The sequence below is a fragment of the Rhinoraja longicauda genome, chromosome 3, assembly GCF_053455715.1.
Source record: "Rhinoraja longicauda isolate Sanriku21f chromosome 3, sRhiLon1.1, whole genome shotgun sequence".
NCBI lineage: Eukaryota > Metazoa > Chordata > Chondrichthyes > Rajiformes > Arhynchobatidae > Rhinoraja > Rhinoraja longicauda.
Genome location: NC_135955.1, coordinates 47,993,478 through 48,018,316, shown reverse-complemented (window position 1 = coordinate 48,018,316; position 24,839 = coordinate 47,993,478). Strand labels below are relative to the sequence as shown.

The 24,839-nt window shown below is 40.5% G+C and overlaps 1 protein-coding gene across 2 annotated transcripts in view; it reads right to left on the bottom strand.

Moving 5' to 3' along the window:
- cbwd (COBW domain containing) overlaps positions 1-24,839 on the bottom strand; it is a 52,013-nt gene that overhangs the window by 7,268 nt on the left and 19,906 nt on the right. For both annotated transcript variants that reach the window (XM_078396083.1, XM_078396085.1), the window contains exons 8-14: positions 20,569-20,615; positions 20,196-20,282; positions 18,101-18,145; positions 6,112-6,168; positions 4,964-5,015; positions 3,070-3,138; positions 1,469-1,534 (exon numbers count right to left, since the gene is read on the bottom strand). In XM_078396083.1, the coding sequence (XP_078252209.1) occupies positions 1,469-1,534; positions 3,070-3,138; positions 4,964-5,015; positions 6,112-6,168; positions 18,101-18,145; positions 20,196-20,282; positions 20,569-20,615 (423 nt within the window). The remainder of the gene's footprint in view (positions 1-1,468; positions 1,535-3,069; positions 3,139-4,963; positions 5,016-6,111; positions 6,169-18,100; positions 18,146-20,195; positions 20,283-20,568; positions 20,616-24,839) is intronic.

The following is a 24,839-nucleotide window of genomic DNA, read 5'->3' as shown; positions in this document are numbered from 1 at the left end:
GTGAAGATGAGAGAAAATCAAATGCGATATGAAACTATTAAATGGAGTCATGCAGCAGAGAGATATCCAACCCATTCTGCAGTCATTCCCATCGCTACAATCCCCAGAAACCTGGATGCTGGATGGAAACAAATCCAGCAGTATGGAGATCTAGTGTGAGGGGTAAGAGGCAGCAGGTGGGATAAAATATGCTGGAAAACCCTCAGCGTCAAGTTGATCACATTTCATACAACATCGCATATTACCCCAATCTTCAAGTATGTCATCAAGTTACATCTGTTCTTATTTGGGCTTAGTTAATCCATCCTTGATCCTGGATTTCCTACTGGTATCAACAGTGGAAGTCACAGTCACAGAGATGTCTCAGTTCTTGACTGCATGCTCCTTGCACACCAAGATGAGAAAACATTTCTTCACACAGAGAGTGGTGAGTCTGTGGAATTCTCTGCCACAGAAGGTAGTTGAGGCCAGTTCATTGGCTATATTTAAGAGGGAGTTAGATGTGGCCCTTGTGGCTAAAGGGATCAGAGGGTATGGAGAAAAGGCAGGTACAGGTTTCTGAGTTGGATGATCAGTCATGATCATATTGAATGGCCTACTCCTGCACCTATTTTCTATGTTTCTATGTTTCTAAGATCCTCGGATATTTCACCAAAGGCATACAGTTTAAAGAGTTGGCAGCAGCATGCTCAAACCAAGGGACACCACACCAAAGTTGAGCACGATTTCCATGTATTTACTTTCTAACACGAGTCACTTGATGGAAAGAAATTGAGGCCAGGAATCCCAAACAACCTATCTGCATTATACATCAGGCAGCCCAACGGAAACTACAGCTGCCAACATCTAATTGAGCTCAGACCAAGGATGAAATCTGCAACAGCTCTGGAACAAATCACTTGTACAGCTAATCAGCTAAGTGTTTGACAGCACTGGGCCTGTACTCACTGGAGTTTAGAAGAATGTGGGGAACCTCATTAAAACTCACCAAATAGTGAAAGGCCTGTATAGAATAGATGTGGAGAGGATGTTTCCACTAGTGGGAGAGTCTAGGACCAGAGGTCATAGCCTCAGAATTAAAGGACATACTTTTGGAAAGGAAATGAGGAATTTCTTTAGGCAGAAGGTGGTGAATCTGTAGAATTCATTGCCACAGTAGTCTGTGGAGGCCAAGTCAATGGATATTTTTAAGGGGAAGATTGATAGATTCTTAATTAGTAAGTGTGTCAGGGGTTATGGGGAGAAGGCAGGCAAATGTTGAGAAGGAAAGATAGATAAACCATTATTGAATGGCGTAGACTGGATGGGCCGAAAGGCCTAATTCTGCTCCTATAATTTATGAACTTATCATAACATTTCACAAAATTTGTTGATAAACAGTTAAAGGATCTCCCCTTTGTTCTGTCAATTGCACTTTTCTGTGCCTTTTTCTAAAAGGCAATTGCTTTTTGAACAACCAAATAATTACCTTTAATCGTATTATTTCCATTGTGTCGCCCGACTTATTCTTCAAAAGTTTTTCCCATAACAGATTCTGAAACGAATGAGTCAAGAGAATTTACAATGTGCCTTTTTGCATTTGAAACCACTATCAATAAAAACTATTATTTACGATACGATAGAACTTTATTCATCCCCGGAGTGAAATTGGTCTGCCAACAGTCATAACACACATCAAGGTACACAAAAACTTGAAATTAAATTAAATTAAAAGTGAAAAAGAGAGAAGAGAAGAAGAAAAAAAGAAAAAGGCAAGTGACTGTTGGCTGGCTGCCATGTGCACAGCGCCTTCACCGGAATGAATGAACAAATAAACATCAAACGCAGGCTTATCCCCTGGGCTGAGGATTCTAAACCGAGAGTGCCCCCCTCCCCCCCCCCCACCACACCGGGTCCCCCGTTGTTCTATAATTATATAGATAAACTCAGTAACCTTTTCTCACACAAAATCCGAAGAAAAGTTAAGGATAAATAATCAGCTAATCTCTTCCCCATGGTAATGGTTGAGGGATGAAGATATTGGAGACACCTTATTCTTCACTGAATAATGGCATGGGATCTTCAATGTCAGTTCAGATCATTGGATCAGAATCATAAGAGCGACAATTTATCACTTTAACTATTTCCAAGACCAGAATGCACACAGCCTTTGGAATCAACTATTCCACGAACATGAAGGAGACGTGAAACTGCAGCATCTTAATTCAGCGAATTGTTGGCAATTATTCCTCCTTCTGCACAAAGAATTCCGCTAATAATTTAAACGATATTAGTTGGCCACTTCCTGCATAGTCACAACAAAAAAAGCAAATGATTTCTCACTAAGAAATTCAGACGTTTCTTTTCCATATCACCATATTTAATAGATTTATTGACAATGACCTGGCCAAAATTTAAAAATCATTTTGAATGCCACTGATCAGAAGATGAACTTTGCTGTGTAGGTGCATTCTGATTCTAGTGAGAATCAATCATGCATTCTCACTGCTATTCTTCCTCCTTCATAAATGGATAAAACTCTAACCATATTGTTATATATCAATGGCTCGTTAGAGAAATTGGCACAGCTCCAGTGAAAGCTTGGTTACATTTCCCAACCAATGCTATCTGAAACACTTCTACCCGTTTCCTTAAGCTGAGGTTCACATTTACTGCAATAAATTGCTTTAATCATACCCAAATGAAAAATAAACTGACATTGAGAAAAATTGATGCAATGTTGATTCAAATTAAATCCCACTATGTATTATTTCTTCTAAAAGTCCACAAAAGGGTCAAAGGTACCAATATATCCAAACCTGGTACCACAAAATCATTAGGAGTGGTATGAACACCTGTTGGTGAAATAGACTTTTCGATCTGTTATCCTTTGGACTTTAAAATTAACTTTCAAAATACTTACAATGCCATAATCCACAATGAGGAAAACAAAGATAGAATTTTTTAAAAAAACATTTCCCCAACATGATTGAGTTAGATTTACAAGTGATTCATATATATTCTTTGTGTGAAACAATTTCAAGTTTGAAAGGAAAAACATAGATAAACACAAAGTATTTAAAAGCCTACCTGAAGATATATGTTTAAATCCTCTTCAAAAATTGTGCCAGGTATTTCAAATGTAACAGTAATGATACTCTGTAATAAAACAAATCCATAAAGCTTTGTACTATGGTTAAAATAAGATACAGAAGTTTGACAAATATCTGGATTCTGATCTTTTTATAAATCTTCAGCAAATTATTGTCATGTTAAATTACATATTGTGGGAATAGTTTCATCTTCTGTATATGAAAGAACTATACCAGATCAATATTTTCATTAAGCAAGCTCCAAAATACAGTGCAGTTCCATAACATAGAAAAAATAATAAATTTGTATTCACTACAATGTATACAACACATTATTTTCTGGGGGAAAAAATTACTTTAATGGCACGTGAATATTTTTACAGATCACTTTTTTTTAAGACTTCAGGAAGAAGTCCATCAGATACCAGGGTTTTGTTCCAACAATTTACACAATTCTACGTCCCGGGTGATTAGAAATTACCCAAGTTTCACCCTCTCCATAATTCCTGATTTCAAGCTATGTGGAATGTTATGCATCTTCTATGGTGAAGATTCTCGGTACTTGATCAGTTTGTCTGCCAGATTCTCATTTTCCATTATTAAATCCCTGCACTCGCTTCCTTTTCAGCAAACACTTTTTTTGTTAATTAATGTATCTCGTATTCTTTTTTTCCCCCTTTCCTTATTGATCTAATGATGAAACTATTTTCCAAGAATACTTTCATTTAGCTGATCCTTTGCTTTTCATTTTCGTAATTAAAACTCGAGATTTGGCGAGGATCATTTCATTGGGAAATAGAAAAAGTAACTTCTTTATAAAAAGTTATGCTGAAGGAAGACATAGAGCAGGAACTACAATTCAATTAACTAAGCACCTGTCACTGGGAAACGTTAGAAGCTGTTAGCAAAGTCCTTGTAGCAGCACATTTGGAAAAAAAAAAGATAATCAGGCTGAGCGAGTGTGATTTTGTGAATGGAAAATATTGTTTCATTGATTTATTGGAGTTCTTTGAGGACCGAGGGGAAGGGGAAGTCTTTTAGGACCGAGATGAGAAAACATTTCTTCACACAGAGAGTGGTGAGTCTGTGGAATTCTCTGCCACAGAAGGTAGTTGAGGCCAGTTAATTGGCTATATTTAAGAGGGAGTTAGATGTGGCCCTTTTTGCTAAAGGGATCAGGGGGTATGGAGAGAAGGCAGGTACAGGCTACTGAGCTGGATGATCAGCCATGATCATATTGAATGGCGGTGCAGGCTCGAAGGGCCGAATGGCCTACTCCTGCACCTGTTTTCTATGTTTCTATGTTTCTTTGAAGATGTCACATGTGCTGTAGATAAAAAAGGAACCGGTGAATGCATTAATATTTCCAGAAAACATTTGATAAGGTGCCACATCACATCACAGAAAATAAAGCTCATGAAACAGGAGGTAATATTTTGGCATGGATAGAAGATTGATTGGGTAATGAGAAGCAAAGAGAAGATAGAAATGGATCTTTACCTGGTTGGCCCAAATAACCAGGGATTGGGTGCCGGGGACTAAAGATATTACAAATGATAGGAATGACTGGAGTGAAGGCCCCAAAGGTATGGTTGAATGCTGGTGACACAAAGAAAGGCAAGATTGTGAGGTGGAGGCACAAGAAACTGCAGATGCTGGAATCTGGAGCAAAGAACAAATTGCTAGATCTCAGCAAGTCAAAGCAGCATATGTGGAGGCAGAGTGTAGCCAAAGTAGGACAGAATGCAAGTTGTGAAGATTGCCATAGGCTTTGTGAGTGTTCAAAGAACTGACAAATAACATAATGTACGGAAATTTGAAGTTAAAGTATGAATCAAAACATTAATCATATATAACAGCAAAATTCAAATATGGCCATAAAAACAGGGTACCTTATCGAGGTGAGGCTCAGACATCTGTGCAAGGGATAATCTTTCCTGCAAACTAAATAAAAATAGACAACATACATTTATTGAATTATTTGTCTCATGGATGCATTTAATCATGCTTATGATAAAAGCACAGATTCATTAAAAAAGAGAAATAGGCCGACAAGGCTACATTAATGCTGCACTGTTCAGAATGGACACAGAAAAAAAGTGGCACAATGGCACAGCTAGTAAAACTGCTGCCTCACAGTGCCAGAGACCCGGGTTTAATCCTGACCTCAGGTGCTGTCTGTGGAGCCTACATGTTCTCCTTGTGACCGCGTGTGTTTCCTCTGGGTGCTCCAGTTTCCTCCCACATCCCAAAGACATGCAGGTTTGCAGATTAATGGGCCTCTGTAAATTACCCCTAGTGTGTAGTGTGTGGATGCAAAAGTGGGATAACATAGAACTAGCAAGAACGGATGACCGATGGTCGCCGTGGACTTGGTGGGTCAAAGGGCCTGTTTCCATGCTGCATCCTAAACTAAACTAAAAGATAGGAAGACACTTTCTTTTTCCTACATTAGAAGTTCCTAAATTTCATTTTCGAAGACGCCAATCCAGATTTGCTCTCGACTTATTAACCAATATCAAAATAGAATTTATATTTTGAATATTTAAATGTTTATTTAATAATATTAGATTATCCATGTAATTTCTTCAGTTCTCAAAAAGAGTGGATCTTTCATACTTTAAATGGGCACTAATCTTTTTATTGACATGTTCCCCATTCCAGAATTCATCTGGATTTACAATCAAACTCTTGCTGTCTTCAGCCAATCATATTTTTAGTATGTTTGAAGAGGATCAGAAGAATCACCAAAAATAAAATACTGCAGACATTGAAAACCAGAAATAAAAACAGAAAATGCTGGGTCAGACAGCATCTGGAGAGACAGAAAGAGCTAACATTTCAGGTCAATAATCTGTTAATTGTTAAAAAGATCTTTCGCTTATACACAAATTCTGGCTGAATTGCTGACTACTTCCAGCGCTTTGTTTCTCTTTCTGATAACTCCCGTTACCAATACTTTGGTTCACATTGGGTAAATTAACCATAAAGGAAATAATGGCAATTGTAGTCCACATGGTGCTAATTGACACAAACTTACCTTTCACCGGCTAGGCTATCAAAAGCATGCAAATCAAGAACCTCCAAAAGTTCAACTCTGAAAGACAATTAATAAAACAATACGTTTTTATTCCTAAATAGAGAATAATATTCACAATACATATTAAAAAGTAATATTTTAGATTTCAATAGACAATAGACAATAGGTGCAGGAGTAGGCCATTCAGCCCTTCGAGCCAGCACCGCCATTCAATGCGATCATGGCTGATCACTCTCAATCAGTACCCCGTTCCTGCCTTCTCCCCATACCCCCTCACTCCGCTATCCTTAAGAGCTCTATCCAGCTCTCTCTTGAAAGCATCCAACGAACTCTGAGGCAGAGAATGTCATCAACAGGACTTTGAGGCAACAACACATTTCTTTCATTTGGGATCAATAATCAAAAAACTAGTGTGATTTAATGCTATTTTAATCAAATAACAGAATTATAGAGAAAATTACTTTCATTTCTCCAAAATCAAAATGTACTAGTTTAAAATTAGCTGCTACACAGAAATATGTCTATTCATCTTAATAGATAAAGAAACTAAATCATAAATGCTGCCAATACCAATGCTTATGTTCCTTTTGCATTTCAACACATTTGTCAGTATAAACATGTACACCCTATAACATGAACTATTAAAAAAATATATATACTCTTCTGTTTGCTCCATATTTTCAATCTTGCTTTTAACATGTGGACTCTTTCTGTGGATATGAACCACATTTTCTAATGATGATAATTTATCAGCTTATGGAAGCAGTGAGTTTCAGTTCCTTTGCCCAGGGAAAAATTACTATGGACCTTTACTGCAAGTCCTTCTCCAAATAATAAGTGGGGGTTTAACCTTGTGAGCAATTTTGGGCACTGTATCTGAGGTAGGATGTGCTGGCTCTGGAGAGAGTCCAGAGGAGGTTTACAAGAATGATCCCAGGAATGAGTAGGTTAACCAATGATGAGTGTTTGTCGGCACTGAGCCTGTACTCGCTGGAGTTTAGAAGAATGAAGGGGAACCTCATTGAAACACACAGAATAGTAAAAGGCTTGGATGGAGTGGATATGGAGAGCATGTTTTCACTAGTGGGAGAGTCTACAACTGAGGTTATAGCCTCAGAATTAAAGGACGTTCTTTTAGGAAGGAGATGAAGAGAAATTTATTTAGTCAGAGGGTGGTGAATCTGTGGAATTGTTTGCCACAGAAGACTGTGGAGGCCAAGTCAATGGATACTTTTAAGGCAGACATATAAAGATTGAGAGATATATAGGAAGAGATAGATCAGCCATGACTGAATGGCGGAGTAGACAATGGACCAAATGGCCTATTTCTACTCCTATCACGTGACCTTATGACCCATTGGTTATAATGAAACATTAAATAGGAGGCACACCATTAGAGATTATACATGTCTGTTTTTTATATCTAAACTGTTTTTGAGTAGCATCCACATTAAATTAATAACAATTTTAAAGGGGAAAATAGAAAAGATAGAAAAAGACAAGTTCCATTCATCAAAAAAAGTTATTGTTACATTTATTGTTTTAGACTTGAAGCCTCGTGGTTGCCAACTGTACCAGTGGCAGAAGACAGGCTGAAGAATACTTATATGTTAGTTTATAGTTACCAAGCAAAACCAACGGGCCCATCCAATAAATCAGCAAAAGCATTAAAAATAGGAAGGACACAGAATATACTCCAGGGTGGTGTATTTTGACAAAAGTGGCTTGAGAGCACCATCACTGAAGGACGTAGCTACCAGACTGAGATTTCAACAGGCATTGAATGAATCAAAATAAGGCACAAATTTAGTAGACCTCATCCTTGTTAAACTACTCGTACATCTGTCCATGATAAATTTTTCAGAAGTGACCATCACACAGTCCACATCAAGATAAAGTTCCATCCACACACTGAGGACATACTCATGCATTGTGTGGAACTCCAGTCACTTTAACGACAGATTCACAACATGGTTAATAGTTCCAAAACTGGGCATCCATGGACCTGCAGCAGAAATACATGCCAGCACAATCCATAACAGCCATTACTACCAACTGTGCTTCAGTTTAGTTTAATTTATTGTAAAGTGTACTGAGTGAAAAACTTTTTTGTTGCTCGCTACCCAGTCTGCGGAAAGACTATACATGATTACAATCAAGCTGTCCGATGTACAGATACAGGATACTGGGAACAATTTTTAGTGCAAGATAAAATCCAATAAAGTTCGATTAAAGAATGACGATCAATGAACAATGTTGAGGGGCGTGTCAGGAACAGCACCAAACATACCTAAAAAAGTGTTAGCTTAATAAAGCTGCAACAAATGTGTAATAAACAGAAAGTAATGATCAGAGCGAAACAATCTCATAACTAGAGCCAGGATTTTGCCATAAATGCCATAAGTGCCTTTTCCTGCCTTTTTTGATGATTTCAGCAAGATAATGCCTTTTTCATGATCGAGTGCCTAAATCAGCCCATTTTTGCCGTGTTAACATAACTTACAAGAAAATTTCCACCACCGGGGCGAAACCGGGGGCAGCACCGTCGGTCATTCATTTGTGGGTAGTGGACGAGGCCCCAGTCTTTTGCAGTCAGGCTGTAAGTGGGTGTTAAGTGGTGATTGGAGAGAGGTGGGTGGGGAAGGATCCAGTCTTTTCAAACTGAAGTTCGGCTGTGAGTAGGTGTGAAGTGTTGGTAGGGGAGGGGGTACCAGGGTTAAGTTTCTGTTTATCAAACCTGCAGCAGTGTAAGATAATAACTGCAGATGCTGGTACAAATCAGAGGTATTTATTCACAAAATGCTGGAGTAACTCAGCAGGTCAGGCAGCATCTCAGGAGAGAAGGAATGGGTGACGTTTCGGGTCGAGAACTCGTTTGGGTCGATGGTCAGCTGATGATTGTCCAAGGAGTGGGGGGTTTTCCTCTTGTGGCTGGTGATTTCTTGCAAGCCCTTCCAAACTGGGGTCATTAGCTGAAAACTTGCTCCTCAACTTCTCAGAGTATCTTTCCATGGCAGCTCTGAATCCTCTTCTCAGCTTGTACTTGGCCTGCCTGTAGAGGTCTGCATCCCTGCCCCTGTAGGATCTACCCCAACAAGCGTCAAAATACCTAGTCAAGTCAACGCCTTGTAAAAAACTGAACGATTTGGTGAGAGTGTACGTGAGTTATATATTCTCTATAGCCAACTGTGTGCTGTTTTGCAAAGCATGTGAGAAAGCAGTGAATCACGAGAAGAAATATTTTGTTTCCCAGCATGTACAGACAGCTAAACACAAATAGGTGGTAGAGAAACTGAAGGTGGGAAATACTCAAGCTTGTCTCCTCACTACATTTAGTGTTGGCTCCAGTCGCAAATCTGAGTTTTCGAGTGATCTGTGCAAGGCATTCATTGATGCTGGAATTCCACTGTGGAAATTAGAAAACAAATCTCTGAGGTTTTTTAGAGAAATACACAGAGGAACATATACTGAGCGAGTCATCATTACGGAAAAATTATGTTGACAGCAACTTAGACATTGTTTTGCAGAAAATTAGAGATGAAGTTGCATGCAACAAAATATGGATCTCAATAGTCGAGACCACCGATGCTGTGGGGATATGTTGCCAATGTGGTCATCGGCACATTGGAGGCAGGTCAACCATCAAAGAAGTATTTTAGATTTAGATTTAGAGATACAGTGCAGAAACAGGCCCTTCGGCCCACCGGGTCCGCGCCGCCCAGCGATCCCCGCACACTAACACTATCCTACACCCACTAGGGACAATTTTTACATTTGCCCAGCCAATTAACCTACATACCTGTACGTCTTTTGAGTGTTGACATCGGAAGTATTGGAGAAGTCAAACAGCTCAACTATTGCTCAGTTGTTTACATCTTCACTTGCTGTACTTTGGCCAGAAGGTATAAAACACGAGAATGTTCTGTTTGTGACTGATGCAGCTCCATACATGAAAAAAGCTGCTCGTGCTCTTAAAGTTTTATTCCCCAAAATGTTGCATTTGACATTCTTAGCTCACGGACTCCATAGAATTGCCGAGCACAAACATAGCTTGTTTCCAAATGTTGATCGCCTAGTTTCCAATGTCAAGAAAATCTTCCTCAAAGCATGTGTGCCGTTGTTCAAGGAAATGGCACCCGAGATTCCGCTACCTCCTCAGCCTGTTTTGACTAGGTGGGGTACATGGCTCTCTGCTGTACTCTACTATGCTGCAAATTTTAAAAAGATAAAATAAATCATCAACTGTTTTGAAGGAGAAGAATCTACTGCGGTCAGGATCGTCAGTGAAATCATGCAGAAAAAGTCCCTCCACCGAGATCTTGTGTTTATTGCTTCCAATTTTGCAAACTTCCCACAAGCTATCACTTCCCTTGAGAAATGTGGCGAAACATTAGTGAATAACTTGCAGGTTTTCAACAAAGTAACTGACGATATTCGAAAAGTTCCTGGCGATGTAGGTAAAGACATACAAGGAAAATGTGAGAGAGTGATTTTAGGTAACAAATATCTTGAAGAAATACAAAACATACCTAAAGTTTTCAAAGGTAGTTGTTATGCACAAGATATCAACATGAATATAGAGTCTGTAGCTTGTTTCGGGGGATGCACCAGTGACCTCAGCTGGGGTAGAAAGAAGTTTTTCACAATTGAAGCATATTCTGTCTGACAGACGGCATAATTTAACACCAGATAATTTGAAAGAAATGCTAGTAATTATGTGCAACCAGGCTACTTTGGTCATTTAATGTAGTATATCTTTATATTATCATTTTTAACCATATTTTAGTGGTAGAAATACATGCTTTTTATGCCTTTTTTGTCGATAAATGCATTTTTCGTGCCTTTTTTGTAATTTTATTATGCCTATTTGCCTGCCTATTTCAGAGATTTTTAGCGCCTAAACATCCTGGCTCTAATAACCAACGGATGTGATCTAAACCCTGCAGTTCTATCACAACTAGGCATATAAATACCCACTGGAAGCCAGATGTGCCAAGAATATCTCCTACCACAATGATGGCTGGAACCAGCATACAAGTACTTGAATCAGAGATGCTGAATAGATGATGGATTTCTCAGCTTCCTGCTGTGACCCCCTTTATCACAGAAATCATACGCCAGCCAATTTGATTTAATTCACATGATATCAAAAAAGGGCAGAGACCACTGGATACAGCAAAACCCATGGTGCCAAACAGTATCCAAGTTGACACTAGCCAAAATGATCCACTCTCAATTATCAGCAAAATGACAGAAGGCACCATTGCCACTAACTTCAACGGGCAATGTGAATGTGACTTTCCATCATTTTGCTGAACACGGACCAAATGGATGAATTGTAGTCAAGTAAGATTGACCGCCTTTGACATCAAGGCAGCATTTGACCAAGTGTGACATTAGGGAGTCCTGGTAACATCGAAGTCAATGGCCATCAAGGAGAATAATTGGAGTATATACTCCAAAGCTGGGAGTAATGCAACACAAAGGAAGACGGTTGTGATTGTTGGAGCTCAATCATCCCAGTCAGGATATCTTTGCAGATGTTTTGGAGAAGCGTCCTAGGCCTTTCCTTCTTCAGCTGAATTGTTATTGATTTTCCTTCTCCACCACAAGGTCAGGCGTGAGTGGATTCACTAAAGATTATAAAATGTTTAGTTCCTTTCACACCTCCTCTACCATTGAAGCAGCCTATATGCAATGATTTACAGATCATTGGAATTACAGATGCTGGTGTACAAAACAAACGTGCTGGACTACCTCATCGGGTCAGGCCGCATCTCTAGATAGGTGATGTTTTGGTTTGGGACCCAGACTTTGGCTCACGCTCATCTCTCCAGCTTTCTCTCCCCTACTCCATACTCTTACAAAAAGGGTCCTGATCCGAAACGTCACCTATCCATGTTCTCCAGGTATGTTGTTGGACCTGCTGAGTTACTCCAGTGCTTTGTGTACTTCTTGGTTTCCAAGAGCTCTGGAGCCCAGGCAAGTTAAAACGTTCAAGTCAGACTGGGGAAAAGCAACAAAACTGATAAAGGAAACTTGAGAAAAGATGTGAGCAGCAACCCAATGAACTCTGATCAACAGAATTTATACCACACAATCTACACATCACGGTGTGGTCAAGATCATTGTCAACTGGATGAAAATAGTTTATTTACCCTTCTCATCAAATTTGCACACTATGAACTTTTCAAATAACAGATTTTCATCATCTTTGTTCTTAAATCTACAAAGCATGCCCCACACGATGAAAGAAAATAAACATGATAGTAATCCTTAAAGGTTGATACGGCATTAACCACTTCGGAGGCTCATCACCGGGGAATTCATTCACTTTAAGGAACTAGAAAATTTCAGCAAAGGAGGAGGGTGAATGAAATTAGTCAATCTTTCGCAATATTAAACATATTTTTTCAAGAATCAAATAGTAAAAGTTTGATAAATATTGAGTTTTTCCATTTTCAGGATTAACATTTTCCCACCAAACATCTCTCATTACATTATGAGGCACTGTGCTTAAAATCAGCATAGTTTTCTCATGCTCACCCTGCAAAAAATGATGAAGTGAAATTGTATATTAGCATAAAGAACTACAAAACTATTTGCAAAACCATTCTTTGGTCCAGTGTAAATCACTCCAATATAGCTGCATGCTTCACATAGTTAATTACTTTTAGTGAAGGGTCTCGACCCGAAACGTCACCCATTTCCTCTCTCCTAGATGCTGCCTGACCTGCTGAGTTACTCCAGCATTTTGTGATACCTTCAAAAAATTAACTTGTAAATATACAATCACAAACATTCCCAAATATTTATTGAATTAAGACATCTCTATAAGAAATATTTTGTATGTAAAGTGTACAGTGTATTCGACAGAAATTCAAATATATCAGAAATTATATTTTACTGCAGCTGTCACTGGTGTTTTGGTCCATTGCTGGTGATATTCGTCACGGTTCAGGGAAAGGAAACTATTGATTTTCACAACTGGATTCAGCTGCTTTTCATTATCTTCAATACAGCCTGCAGTGAAGAAATCGCAACTGCAGACAGCCCTCCACTTACCAGCAAAAAGTGTAATCAGTACCGATAAGGCTTTTGCCCACAACAGGGCTGTAATAGTTCATCCCCAGAGATCCTTATTCTATTTAGCACCTCTAGATGGAGCACCATACCACATGCAGAACTCAAAACCCGGCATCACCTTGTTCAAGCAAATAATGCATCTAAAGGGTAAAACTATTTAGGAGAATAAATTTGAATTCCTATGACAGCCTTAAGTTCACTCTTTGACAATAGACAATAATAATAATATTCATTTATTGTCATTGCAACGAGTACAACGAAATTAAAAAAATAGCCAATCCTGACGGTGCGTACAAACATATATGCAATAAATGCAAAAACAAATAAATACATAAATACAATTAAATACAATTATGTTAAGTACAAAGATTTTTTAGTGTTGCCTAGTGCAAAGGTAGTGTTCAGTTCTCGTATGGCCCTGGGGTAAAAACTGTTCTTAAGTCTGTTTGTTCGGGATTTTATCGACCTGAAACGTCGACCAGAGGGCAGATGAACAAACAGACGGTGGCCGGGGTGGGATGGATCTTTTATTATTTTGCCTGCTCTACTGAGGCAGCGTAGGCTGAACAGGTGCTCCTGGGAGGGCAGTGAGCAGCCGATGATTTTCTGGGCCGTCGTGATGACCCTCTGAAGGGCCTTCCTGTCCTTTTCTGAGCAGCTGGCATACCATGTGGTTATACAGTATGCCAGCACACTCTCGATGGAGCAGCGATAGAAGGACAACATGAGCTTCTCCTGCAGGTTGGTTTTCCTGAGGATCCTCAGGAAGTGGAGTCTCTGCTGTGCCTTCTTTACTGTGGTGATGGTGTTGGTAGACCAGGTGAGATCCTCTGCGATGTGCGTACCCAGGAACCTGAAAGCTGGTACCCTTTCCACACAGACCCCATTGATGTAGAGTGGGTCGTAATCTCCACTGGTTTTCCTAAAGTCAATTATAAGTTCCTTTGTTTTGGAGGAGTTCAGGACCAGATTGTTCACTGAACACCATGCTGCCAGCCTTTGGATTTCATCCCTATAGGCTGTCTCATCTCCTTCTGAGATGAGTCCAACCACAGTCGTGTCATCCGCGAACTTGATGATGGTGTTGGTGGGATGGGTGGGGGCGCAGTCGTGAGTGTAGAGGGAGTAAAGGATGGGGCTCAACACACAGCCCCGTGGTGAGCCGGTGCTCAGTGTAATGGTGGAGGAGAGGTGAGGGCCTATTTTGACTGTCTGGGGGCGGTTGGTCAGAAAGTCCTTGATCCATTTGCAGATGGTTTGGGAAAATCCAAGGTCGGAAAGTTTGGTGACCAGTCTGCTCGGGATGACCGTGTTAAAGGCAGAGCTGAAGTCGAGGAAGAGCATCCTCACATAGCTCCCCTGGTGTTCAAGGTGGGTCAGTGCAGTGTGAAGAGCAGTGTCGATGGCATCCCCTGTAGACCTATTTGCTCTGTAGGCAAACTGGTGTGGGTCGAAGGTGGGTGGGAGGCTGGCTTTGATGTGCAGGAGCAGGTCATTCGAGCCAGCACCGCCATTTAATGTGATCATGGCTGATCATTCACAATCAGTACCCCATTCCTGCCCTCTCCCCATACCCCCTGACTCCGCTATCATTAAGAGCTCTATCTAACTTTCTCTTGAAAGCATCCAGAGAATTGGTCTCCACTGCCTTCCACAGATTTCCACAGATTTACAACTCTCTAAGTGAAAGATGAGCATCTGCACCCAGACGATACTACATATATTGTTAACCTTGCACAGCTCCAGCAGCCTGGATTTAATCATGACTTTAGATGCAAAGGTAGACACGAAATGCTGGAATAACTCAGCGGGTCAGGTAGCCTCTCAGGAGAGAAGGAATGGGTGACGTTTCGGTTCGAGGCCCTTCTGCAGACTGATGTCAGGGGAGGGGGCGGGACAAAGATAGGATGTAGTAGGAGACAGAAAGACAGTGGGAGAACTGGGAAGGGGAAGGGGAAAGAGAGGGACAGAGGAACTATCTGAAGTTGACTGAACTATCTAACTTCAGATAGTTCCTTTGCCCCTCTCTTTCCCCTCCCCCTTCCCAGTTCTCCCACTGCCTTCCTGTCTTCTACTACATCCTATCTTTGTCCCGCCCTTCCCCTGACATCAGTCTGAAGAAGGGTCTCGACCCGAAACGTCACCCATTCCTTCTCTCCCGAGATGCTGCCTGACCCGCTGAGTTACTCCAGCATTTCGTGTCTACCTTCGATTTAAACCAGCATCTGCAGTTATTTTCCTATACATGACTTTAGATACTGCCATCCCGCGGGTATGTGGATTTTCTATCAGTGCTCCCTTGTCCTCCCACATCCGAAAGGCAAGTCGATACACAAACTGGCTGCTGTTGGTTGCCCTTGTGCGGGCGGGTGGCAAAAGAGATGGCGAGGGCGAGGGGAAAGAGTGGATGAACGCCCGAGTGTGAAATGTAAGGGATTGGTAAGAATGGAAATGCTTTGAGACCTGGCAAAGATTTGATGGACTCCTACTTCACGATTAAATGTGAAGAAGAAAATGAAATGAATATTGGAAGAAAGGAGTTAAGTTAAGAGCAAGAGTGTGTGGAAGGCAGTAAATGAGGCGACTGGTTCAGGAGTTTGTTAGCTGTGGGGGAAAAATATCCCAAGTCTGGACGTCTAGACTTTCAAGCTCCTGTATCTTTGCCCAGACATACACGAGAGAAAGGGGAATGACTAGAGTGACAGGCATCCTTAATGATATTCCCAGCCTTCCGAATGCAAAGCACCATGAAGATGGACTGGATGGAAGTGACAAGCATGTTATAGACTGGGCAGTATTCATTAGTCTCTGCAAGTTCAGGAGGTCAAGAGCAGAGCAGCACCATAACAGGTTGAGATGCATCCCGTCAGAATACTTTCTATCGCACATCGGTAGAAATTCAAGAGAATCCTCAAGGACATGCTGTATCTTCTCAGACAGCCAAGAAGATAGATATGTTGATGCGTTTTCCTAATCACGATCAGTGTGAAGGGACCAAGATATTGGCGATATGGATGCCAAGGAACTTGAAGCTGTCGACCATCTCTGTAGCGGCACCACTGATGTGGATAGGGTTAAGTTCACACCCTCCGCAACTCTTTCTTATAGGAGTTGGAGTGTTATGTTGCAGATGTACCAGACCTTTTTGAGGGAATAGGAAAGATGAGCATAGAAGTTGGGAGGTGACGTTGGTGAGGCAGCATTGAGAATATTGAATTCAGTTCTGGGCACCATGTTATAGGAAAGATAATGTCAAGTTTGAAAGAGTTCAGAGAAGATTTACGAGGATGTTGAGAGAACTAGAGGGTGTGAGCTACAGGGAGAGTTTGAGTAGGCTGGGTCTCTATTCCTTGGAGCGCAGGAGGATGAGGGGTGATCTTATAGATGCGAATAAAATCATGAGAGGAATAGATCAGGTAGATGCACAGAATCTCTTGCCCAGGGTAGGGGAATCAAGGACCAGAGGACATAGGTTCAAGGTGAAGGGGAAAAGATTTAATAGGAATCTGAGGGGTAACCTTTTCACACGTGGGTGTATGGAACAAGCTGCCAGAGGAGGTAGTTGAGGCTGGGACTATCCCAACGTTTAAGAAACACAGACAGGTTTGGAGAGATATGGACCAAGCGCAGGCAGGTGGGACAAGTGCAACTGGGACATTATTGGCTGGTGTGGGCAAGTTGGGCTGAAGGGCCTATTTACACACTGTATCACCCTATGACTCTATGTCATAAAGCCAGAAAGAGTGCAGAAAAGATTTACGAAGATGTTACCTGGTCTGGTAGGTTTGAGTTATAAGGAGAGGGAACACAAGGAACTAAGCTGTAGGGAGAGGCTGGGCAGGCTATGACTTTGTTTGTTGGTGCATTGGAGACTGAGAGGTGATCTCATAGAAGTGTATACAATCACGACGGGCATAGATAGGGTGATTGTACACACACAGTTTTTTTTCTTGAGGGTTGCAGAATCAAAAACTAGAGGGTTTAACTTTAAATGGAGAAGGGATAGATTTAATAGGAATCTGAGAGGAATGTTTTTCCTGACAGAGGGTTGGGTTTTTATATGGAATGAGCTGCCAGAGGAAGTGTTTGCAGTTGGTACAATAAAAACATTTAAAGAACGTTTGGAGAGGTACATGAATAGAAACAATTTAGAGGAATATGGATAAAACGCATGCAAGTGGGACAAGTATAAATGGGCATCTTGCTTGACATGTTGACCCTGTTTCCATGCTGTATAACTAACTATCCAATTTAAGGTAATAAATGGATTTGTTTTTACAAAATTAGATGCATATATCTAATGAAATATACCTTTAATATATAGCAGAAAACCTCCTCAAATTGGAAATAAAATTAATTGTGCAACCTTATAAATCATCATTTCTTCTGGTTTTAACCAACTTTAACTTAATATGTACTGCCCATTAAGTGTCCTCCATACACGTTCATTTCAACTTGTTATATAGCGCAATGTCTATTTGTTTCCGCATAGCTTAGAATATTGATTATCATTCTATTAGAAGTGCGTTTGAGAAAACCCATCTCTGTTGAGCTCAAAGACACGGATCATTCTAATTGAAATGTATGATTGTGCGTAAATGCTGTACGTCCCACTGTCTCCAGTAAGTTTGGAATGCAAATAGCATTTTTCTGGATAAAAGCTTAATTAAAATTCTAATATATTTCATAGCATTGCTTTTTGAAGAATGAACCCTCAGGGACAAAATTTAACCTAAGCAACATTTAAACAAATTATACCAAAACATTTTCAAAGCATTTCAAAAAATTCTGAAACCTGACAAAGTGGATTTCCAACAAAATTAAATTAAAATTAAATTTCTTATCAAAATCAGAAGTGGAGGGTAAATACATATCAATTCAAATTTGGGAAAAATTTACTAACCTTGATCTTTGTGTTTCAATTAATTTTGCAAGTCCATTGATTGACCTGAAATATACATACTCCGATTATCAAGCTTTGTCAAACAAATCAGAAGCTATTCAACAGGAACAAAATATGAATTTAAAACCATGCTGCCCTTAATTTGGTATTACATGCATACCTTTCCCCACTATATGCACAGATTACATTTCAAAAGCATTTCACTCGCAGAGTACTTGAAATTGTGAAAAATATTAAAGGTGTTAAATTAGTGAAGGTTTTCTTTGCAAATTGCAAACCATCTAGAGTGCTATTAAATTTTGGACTGTTGATAGAGGAATCTAAATGTAAAAGTATAAAATGCTTTTGAACCTTGAAATGACATTCTGAAAAGAAAGTTTGGGCAACATCCATAATTAGTAGGGGGGGAGGGGAGTTGGGGGAAACTTTTTCTAATCTCTTACCTCGACGGAGATGCGATTTTTTTCCGTATCGTATCTCTGTCCGCACTGCAGCCTAACATTGAGGAGTTGGCGGCCTTTGGTGGAGACCGACTTTGAGAACTCTACCGCAGGAGCCTGCAAACCTAACATCATGGAGCTCACGATCCCTGTCGGGATCAACTTTGGGGCTCCAACCGCGGGAGCCTGCGGACTTTAGCATCACGGAGCTCATGGTATCTGGATAGAGACCGACATCGGGAACTCCAAGCCACAGGAGCTACGACCTCCCTGACGCAGGAGCTTCGATCGCCCTGATGCGGGAGCTTTGATCGCCCCGAAGCAGGAGCTTTGATCGCCCCGACGTGGGGGCTTCGACCGCCGGCTGCGGAAGCTTCGATCGGCCCAACTAAGGAGGGTTCGACTGCCCCGACCACGGGAGAATAAAAGAGGAAGCAGATTGGGCTTTATTGCCTTCCATCACAGTGAGGAACGTGGGGAATATTAACTTTCATGTAGTTGTGTGTCTTGTTTTTTTTTAGTATGGCTGTATGGTAATTTGAATATCACTTTACCTTAATTGGTTCATGTGACAATAAACTGACCTTGAAACATTCCTCTCCCTCACCCTACTCTCAGATGCTGCTCTACCATTTGCCATTCTTTCCCGATCTCTCATGTGCTCTAATCCTGGTTTCCAACTGCATGGTTTGTCATGGAGTAAGGACGCATATTACCACAGCCATTTCTTAGCTTGCCACTGCCAGCATAACACCAGATCATTTTAGCCCAAGGCTGACTAAATGGCCGGATTGTTCCTGGCTACCTTCCTGAGGACAGCCATGTTACCACCATGTATCATTTCAATGACTCTAACTCTGGGGCCACTGCGGATAAACCCAACGTTTATTCATTGAGTTTGTGTTGTTCCAAAAAATGCCGAATTAATTTTTCACTTTTATTTAATTGTGTAACACATGAAAATTATGTGTTACACAACGAAACTTACTGACCAATATACGGTAAGCATTTATCCACAGTGATTAAGAAGTTGACATTTAGCTCTCATTATACGGATTGGAGAAGCAGTTCAACGACCAGACACAAGTGAAATTGCAGAAATTAAAAAAATATGTGCTACATCTAATTGCATCTTACTTTATCTTCAGTTATTTAAACAATTAGGTCACAAAATAAATTTTGTTGAGATCAAACTTCTTGAAAAAAAATTTAAGGACAGAATTTTTCACTTTTTTCTCCAAATGTTTAAAAATAAAGGTCTGGATGGTCCTAGCTTTGGCCTTTCACCAGGAATCACCATCTACGGTTTCCTTCCGCACACAATTATTTCTTCCAAATGCAGAGGGCTAGACAAACTGAACCAACATCCAATGGGGCGATGTGAAAAGCACCTCGTCACTTTCCCAGTCAGTCACTGGTTTGCTACCGAGTTTAAAAAAGGACACAACAATGTAGCAGCAGGTCAGATGCCATCTAACTTAGTCATTGCTCATACATCCACTTTTACCTACATGCAGTGGTGCAAGGGATTCTAAAGCACAAACAATCATAGCCAAATATTCCTCTCAGAAACACTTGCTTACAGACTGCATCATTCAATCCAATATTACACATCAAGGCATGCTGTGCTACATATTAAACATCAGCCTCCTTACCTTATAGCTGTTTTCAGGTTAATCAGCTCCTCTTGCTGAACCAGGTCAGTTTTATTAATGATAATGAGGTCTCCAAGGGCTATCTGCCTAAACACAATAAAACAGTAGGATTGATCAAATACAAAGCTGTTAGGAAATGATTACCTTTATGAAAACCCCACCAGTTCAAGATATTTCACTTATAAATTTAATATTGGAGAAGATGGATCAACAAGAAGCTAGACTGTGAACTAAAATACTTAGATCAGAAATGACACAAAAATAATCTTTAAACAAATTGGTATTAAATGTGATCCCACTTTAGAATGATTGGCAATTTAAAGCTGTTTATACATTTAGTATAAATATTTCTCCTTAGAAATTAACAGAATACCTGGCTGCTTCATTAATCAGGCCTTCTGGTTTCTCTTCAGTCAGGTGCTGTAGAAAACACAATGCGATTTATCAACTCAACACATAAAACAGCAATAACTATTCCTGCATTAAAAGGTGGTGTTAGCAGTTCTATTCAACAAACCCCAATATTTTTCCTCAGCAACCACATATTTCATTAAGCTTTTATATTAAAAGAGCATGTCGCTTCAGCACACATCATTTCGAACTGTGCTCTGACTAATATCTAGAACCAGGCTGTCTAACTACATCTCAGCTGGACAGTAGTGCAAGGAAACATGTAAAATATAATGGAGGAGTGAGGAAGGATAGAAGGCAGAACAACACTCTCAATTCTCCACAAACTGAAGTGTATATTGTATCAAACTGAAAAGAGAGAGAAATTAATAAATATTTTGAGTGTGCTCCATTATAACTTGTCATTTCAGAGGAAGAATCTCCAACTATATATCTCTATCGCTCCCCCGCCCAAGTCACACTAGCTTGTCATTTTCACCCTACAAACAGCTTACAATGGCCTGTTTCCTTTGTCATCGTTACTTTTTTGCATATCTTTCATTCATTGTTCTTGATCTCTCCACATTTCCGTCCATATCTCTCGTTTCCCTTATCCCTAACCAGTCTGAAGAAGGGTCTCAACCCGAAACGTAACCCATTCCTTCTCCCCAGAGATGCTGCCTGTCCCGCTGTGTTACTCCTAGAACTCTGAAAAGGGTCTTCTTCAAAACTATTGTCTCTTTTTGATTAACTACTGTCTATTTCAACCATCATCTGTTTCTCTCCAACTCAAAATTCTGATTTCTCTTTTTTTTAAAATCTTATGTTTCTGATTTCAGTCATACAGCTACAAGGAGAAGCAGGCAGGGGTTTATCTTTTCTAATGAGAGATGGTGCACAACAAAGTAAAGCACCTTTAAATATTACTCCCTGCAAGTTACGGTGTGAGCATAGGCCTAGAACATATGGGCGGCACAGTGGCACAGCAGTAGAACTGCTACCTTACAGTGCTAGAGACTCTGGTTCAATCATGACTATGGTGCTGTCTGTGCGGAGTTTGTACATTCTCCCTGTGATCGTGTGGGTATTCTCAGGGTGCTCTGGTTTCCTCCCACACTTCTTCCAAAAACGTGCAGGTTTGTGGGTTAATTGGCTTCTGTAAATTGTCCCTGGGTGTAGGATGTGAAACAGGGATAACATAGAACAAGTGAACGGGAGATCGATGGATGGCGTAGACTCAGTGGGCCACAGGGCACGTTTCCACACAGAATCTCTAAACCAATCCTACTTTCAGATAACATGCTCTTATGGAATGGAGTAAATATACAACATTACACAAAAAAAAATCAATCATCGCATCAAGAACTTTTAAGGGGAGAAACAAACAAAGTTTAAAGCATTAAGGAAAATGAAACCAGTCTTAGCCTTTCTTGTGATTCCCATTCAAGTAAAATTAATAAGATCATACACACGATGCATTCCAATTGCTGCCTGTTACCTGTAGAATAATCACACATTCCAACACAGAGGTTCCACCCTGATCTGGACCTCTACGTAACAATCACAATGATATCACCATGCTGAGAACCTTAATTGACAATTAACAATTACTGCACTTAACTGATAATTACAATGCAAACCTACAGGAATTTGTGTTCCTTGGGTATATATTCAGAATAATTTCAAAAATATATCTGATATAATCTTTGAACTCCTGACTAAATACGGCACTTTTAACAATAGGTCACCACAGAAAAACAAGGATAAAAACATACTACAAATTATATTCTTTCCCGATTTTATAATCCCGATTGTAAACAAAATAAGGCATCTTTATGAAAGGTTGCACACAATACAGAAGAGCGAGGATGCCAAATGTAATTCAGTCATAACTTCATTACTGATGGCGTAGAACGATAGCTGCCTCGCCAACGGTCTGTCTCGTCTTTTTCCTTCTTTATTGGTTACGGTTTGTGGTGAAATGTATGTTTTAGTGTACCTTTAATTTTGTATTATGTGGGGATGGTGCGGGGGTGGGGGAAACTTTTAAAATCTCTTTCCTCGACAGAGATGCGACTTTTTCCGTGTTGTATCTCCGTCTGCACTGTGGCCTAACATCGAGGAGCTGGTAGCCTCTTGCTGGGGATCGACTTCGGGAGCTCCAACCGCGGGAGCCTGTGGACTTAACATCGTGGTGCTCACGGTCCCTGGTTGGGGACCGACTTCGGGAGCTCCAAGTTGCAGGAGCTTTGACCACCCCGATTGCAGGAGCTTCGATCACCCTGACGCGGGAGCTTCGATCACCCCGACTGTGGAAAGTTCGACTTCCTTGACCGCGGGAGAAAAGGAGGAAAGAAGATGACTTTATTGCCTTCCATCACAGTGGGGAATGTGGAGGAGCCGCTGTGGTGGATGTTTATGTCAAATTTTTATGTAGTTGTGTGTCTTGTTGCTTTTTTGGTATAGACAATAGACAATAGACAATAGGTGCAGGAGTAGGCCATTCAGCCCTTCGAGCCAGCACCGCCATTCAATGCGATCATGGCTGATCACTCTCAATCAGTACCCCGTTCCTGCCTTCTCCCCATACCCCCTCACTCCGCTATCCTTAAGAGCTCTATCCAGCTCTCTCTTGAAAGCATCCAACGAACTGGCCTCCACTGCCTTCTAAGGCAGAGAATTCCACACCTTCACCACTCTCTGACTGATCTCCGTTCTAAATGGCCTACCTCTTATTCTTAAACTGTGGCCCCTTGTTCTGGACTCCCCCAACATTGGGAACATGTTTCCTGCCTCTAATGTGTCCAATCCCCTAATTATCTTATATGTTTCAATAAGATCCCCCCTCATCCTTCTAAATTCCAGTGTATACAAGCCCAATCGCTCCAGCCTTTCAACATACGACAGTCCCGCCATTCCGGGAATTAACCTAGTGAACCTACGCTGCACGCCCTCCATAGCAAGAATATCCTTCCTCAAATTTGGAGACCAAAACTGCACACAGTACTCCAGGTGCGGTCTCACCAGGGCCCGGTACAACTGTAGAAGGACCTCTTTGCTCCTATACTCAACTCCTCTTGTTACGAAGGCCAACACTCCATTGGCTTTCTTCACTGCCTGCTGTACCTGCATGCTTCCTTTCATTGACTGATGCACTAGGACACCCAGATCTCGTTGAACTCCCCCTCCTCCTAACTTGACACCATTCAGATAATAATGGTTGCATGACAAATCAAATTCCTTGTATGTTGCAAAAATTACGATTATTGTGATGAGAATGGTAAAAAATATATCCTGTTTGAATTAATGTCAATGAACTGCAATGAACACAATCTAAAAATCACATGAATATTACTGAGAAATGAGAAAAAGACCATTTTCTAAAAATGTTATGATATAATAAAAATCAACACGGCATTGAAAAGAATTCTGCAAACAATGCAACGAGCACTCAAAGAATTGTGACAAAGATCCCACACAAGAGCAGTGCCGCAGCAAGAAGGCGACACCTAATTTCGTAACAAAACAGAGGAAAAATACATTTTTATAATGGTCTTTTATAATGCAGCAAAAATAATTTTATTTTAAAATTGTCTAACCGGAAATTAAGCAAAATGTAAGATTAGCCCAAGTTTAATGCTGATTTTTTTATTGTAGGTTAGCAAACTATACGGCAGAAACTTTTGCCTGCCAATTTGACCCTCAAATATCCCCTCACTGACTTTCTATTATGTGGCAATTGAAGTGGTAATTTGAGTCATGCCGTTCCCCATTGTCAATAATCAAAAACAACTTGTGCAATATCAACACAGAAAATAATAAAAATGCCTTTCCCTGACCTTTTTATAATTCCCTGTTCATTAGTTTTTTTCAATTGAATGTTGCCAACCTTTTAATGTCAAATCATAAAAGAAATGTGGCTCCGGTCTAAATGCTGCCATCTGCACATGTCCAATCATTTGCCCATGATTAAGAAATTAATATTTTAGACCACAACATGACAATCCCATTATTGTGATCGGTCCTGATTTCAATTACTATTTCAGTTTCAATTTAACTGGCTGACCACACTGCAGCTCCCCCAGCTTCAGCTGTGATGGGCCCAGTCCGTGAAGCATGACACATTCCAATTGCTGCCTATTACCAGAGTGTCATCACTTGTGGTGACATCAAAACTATTTAAAAGCTAGATAACTGGCAGAGGTCAAGCATTAAGAGTTGCCTAGGTGGACAGGTTGCCAAATATTCATCCCC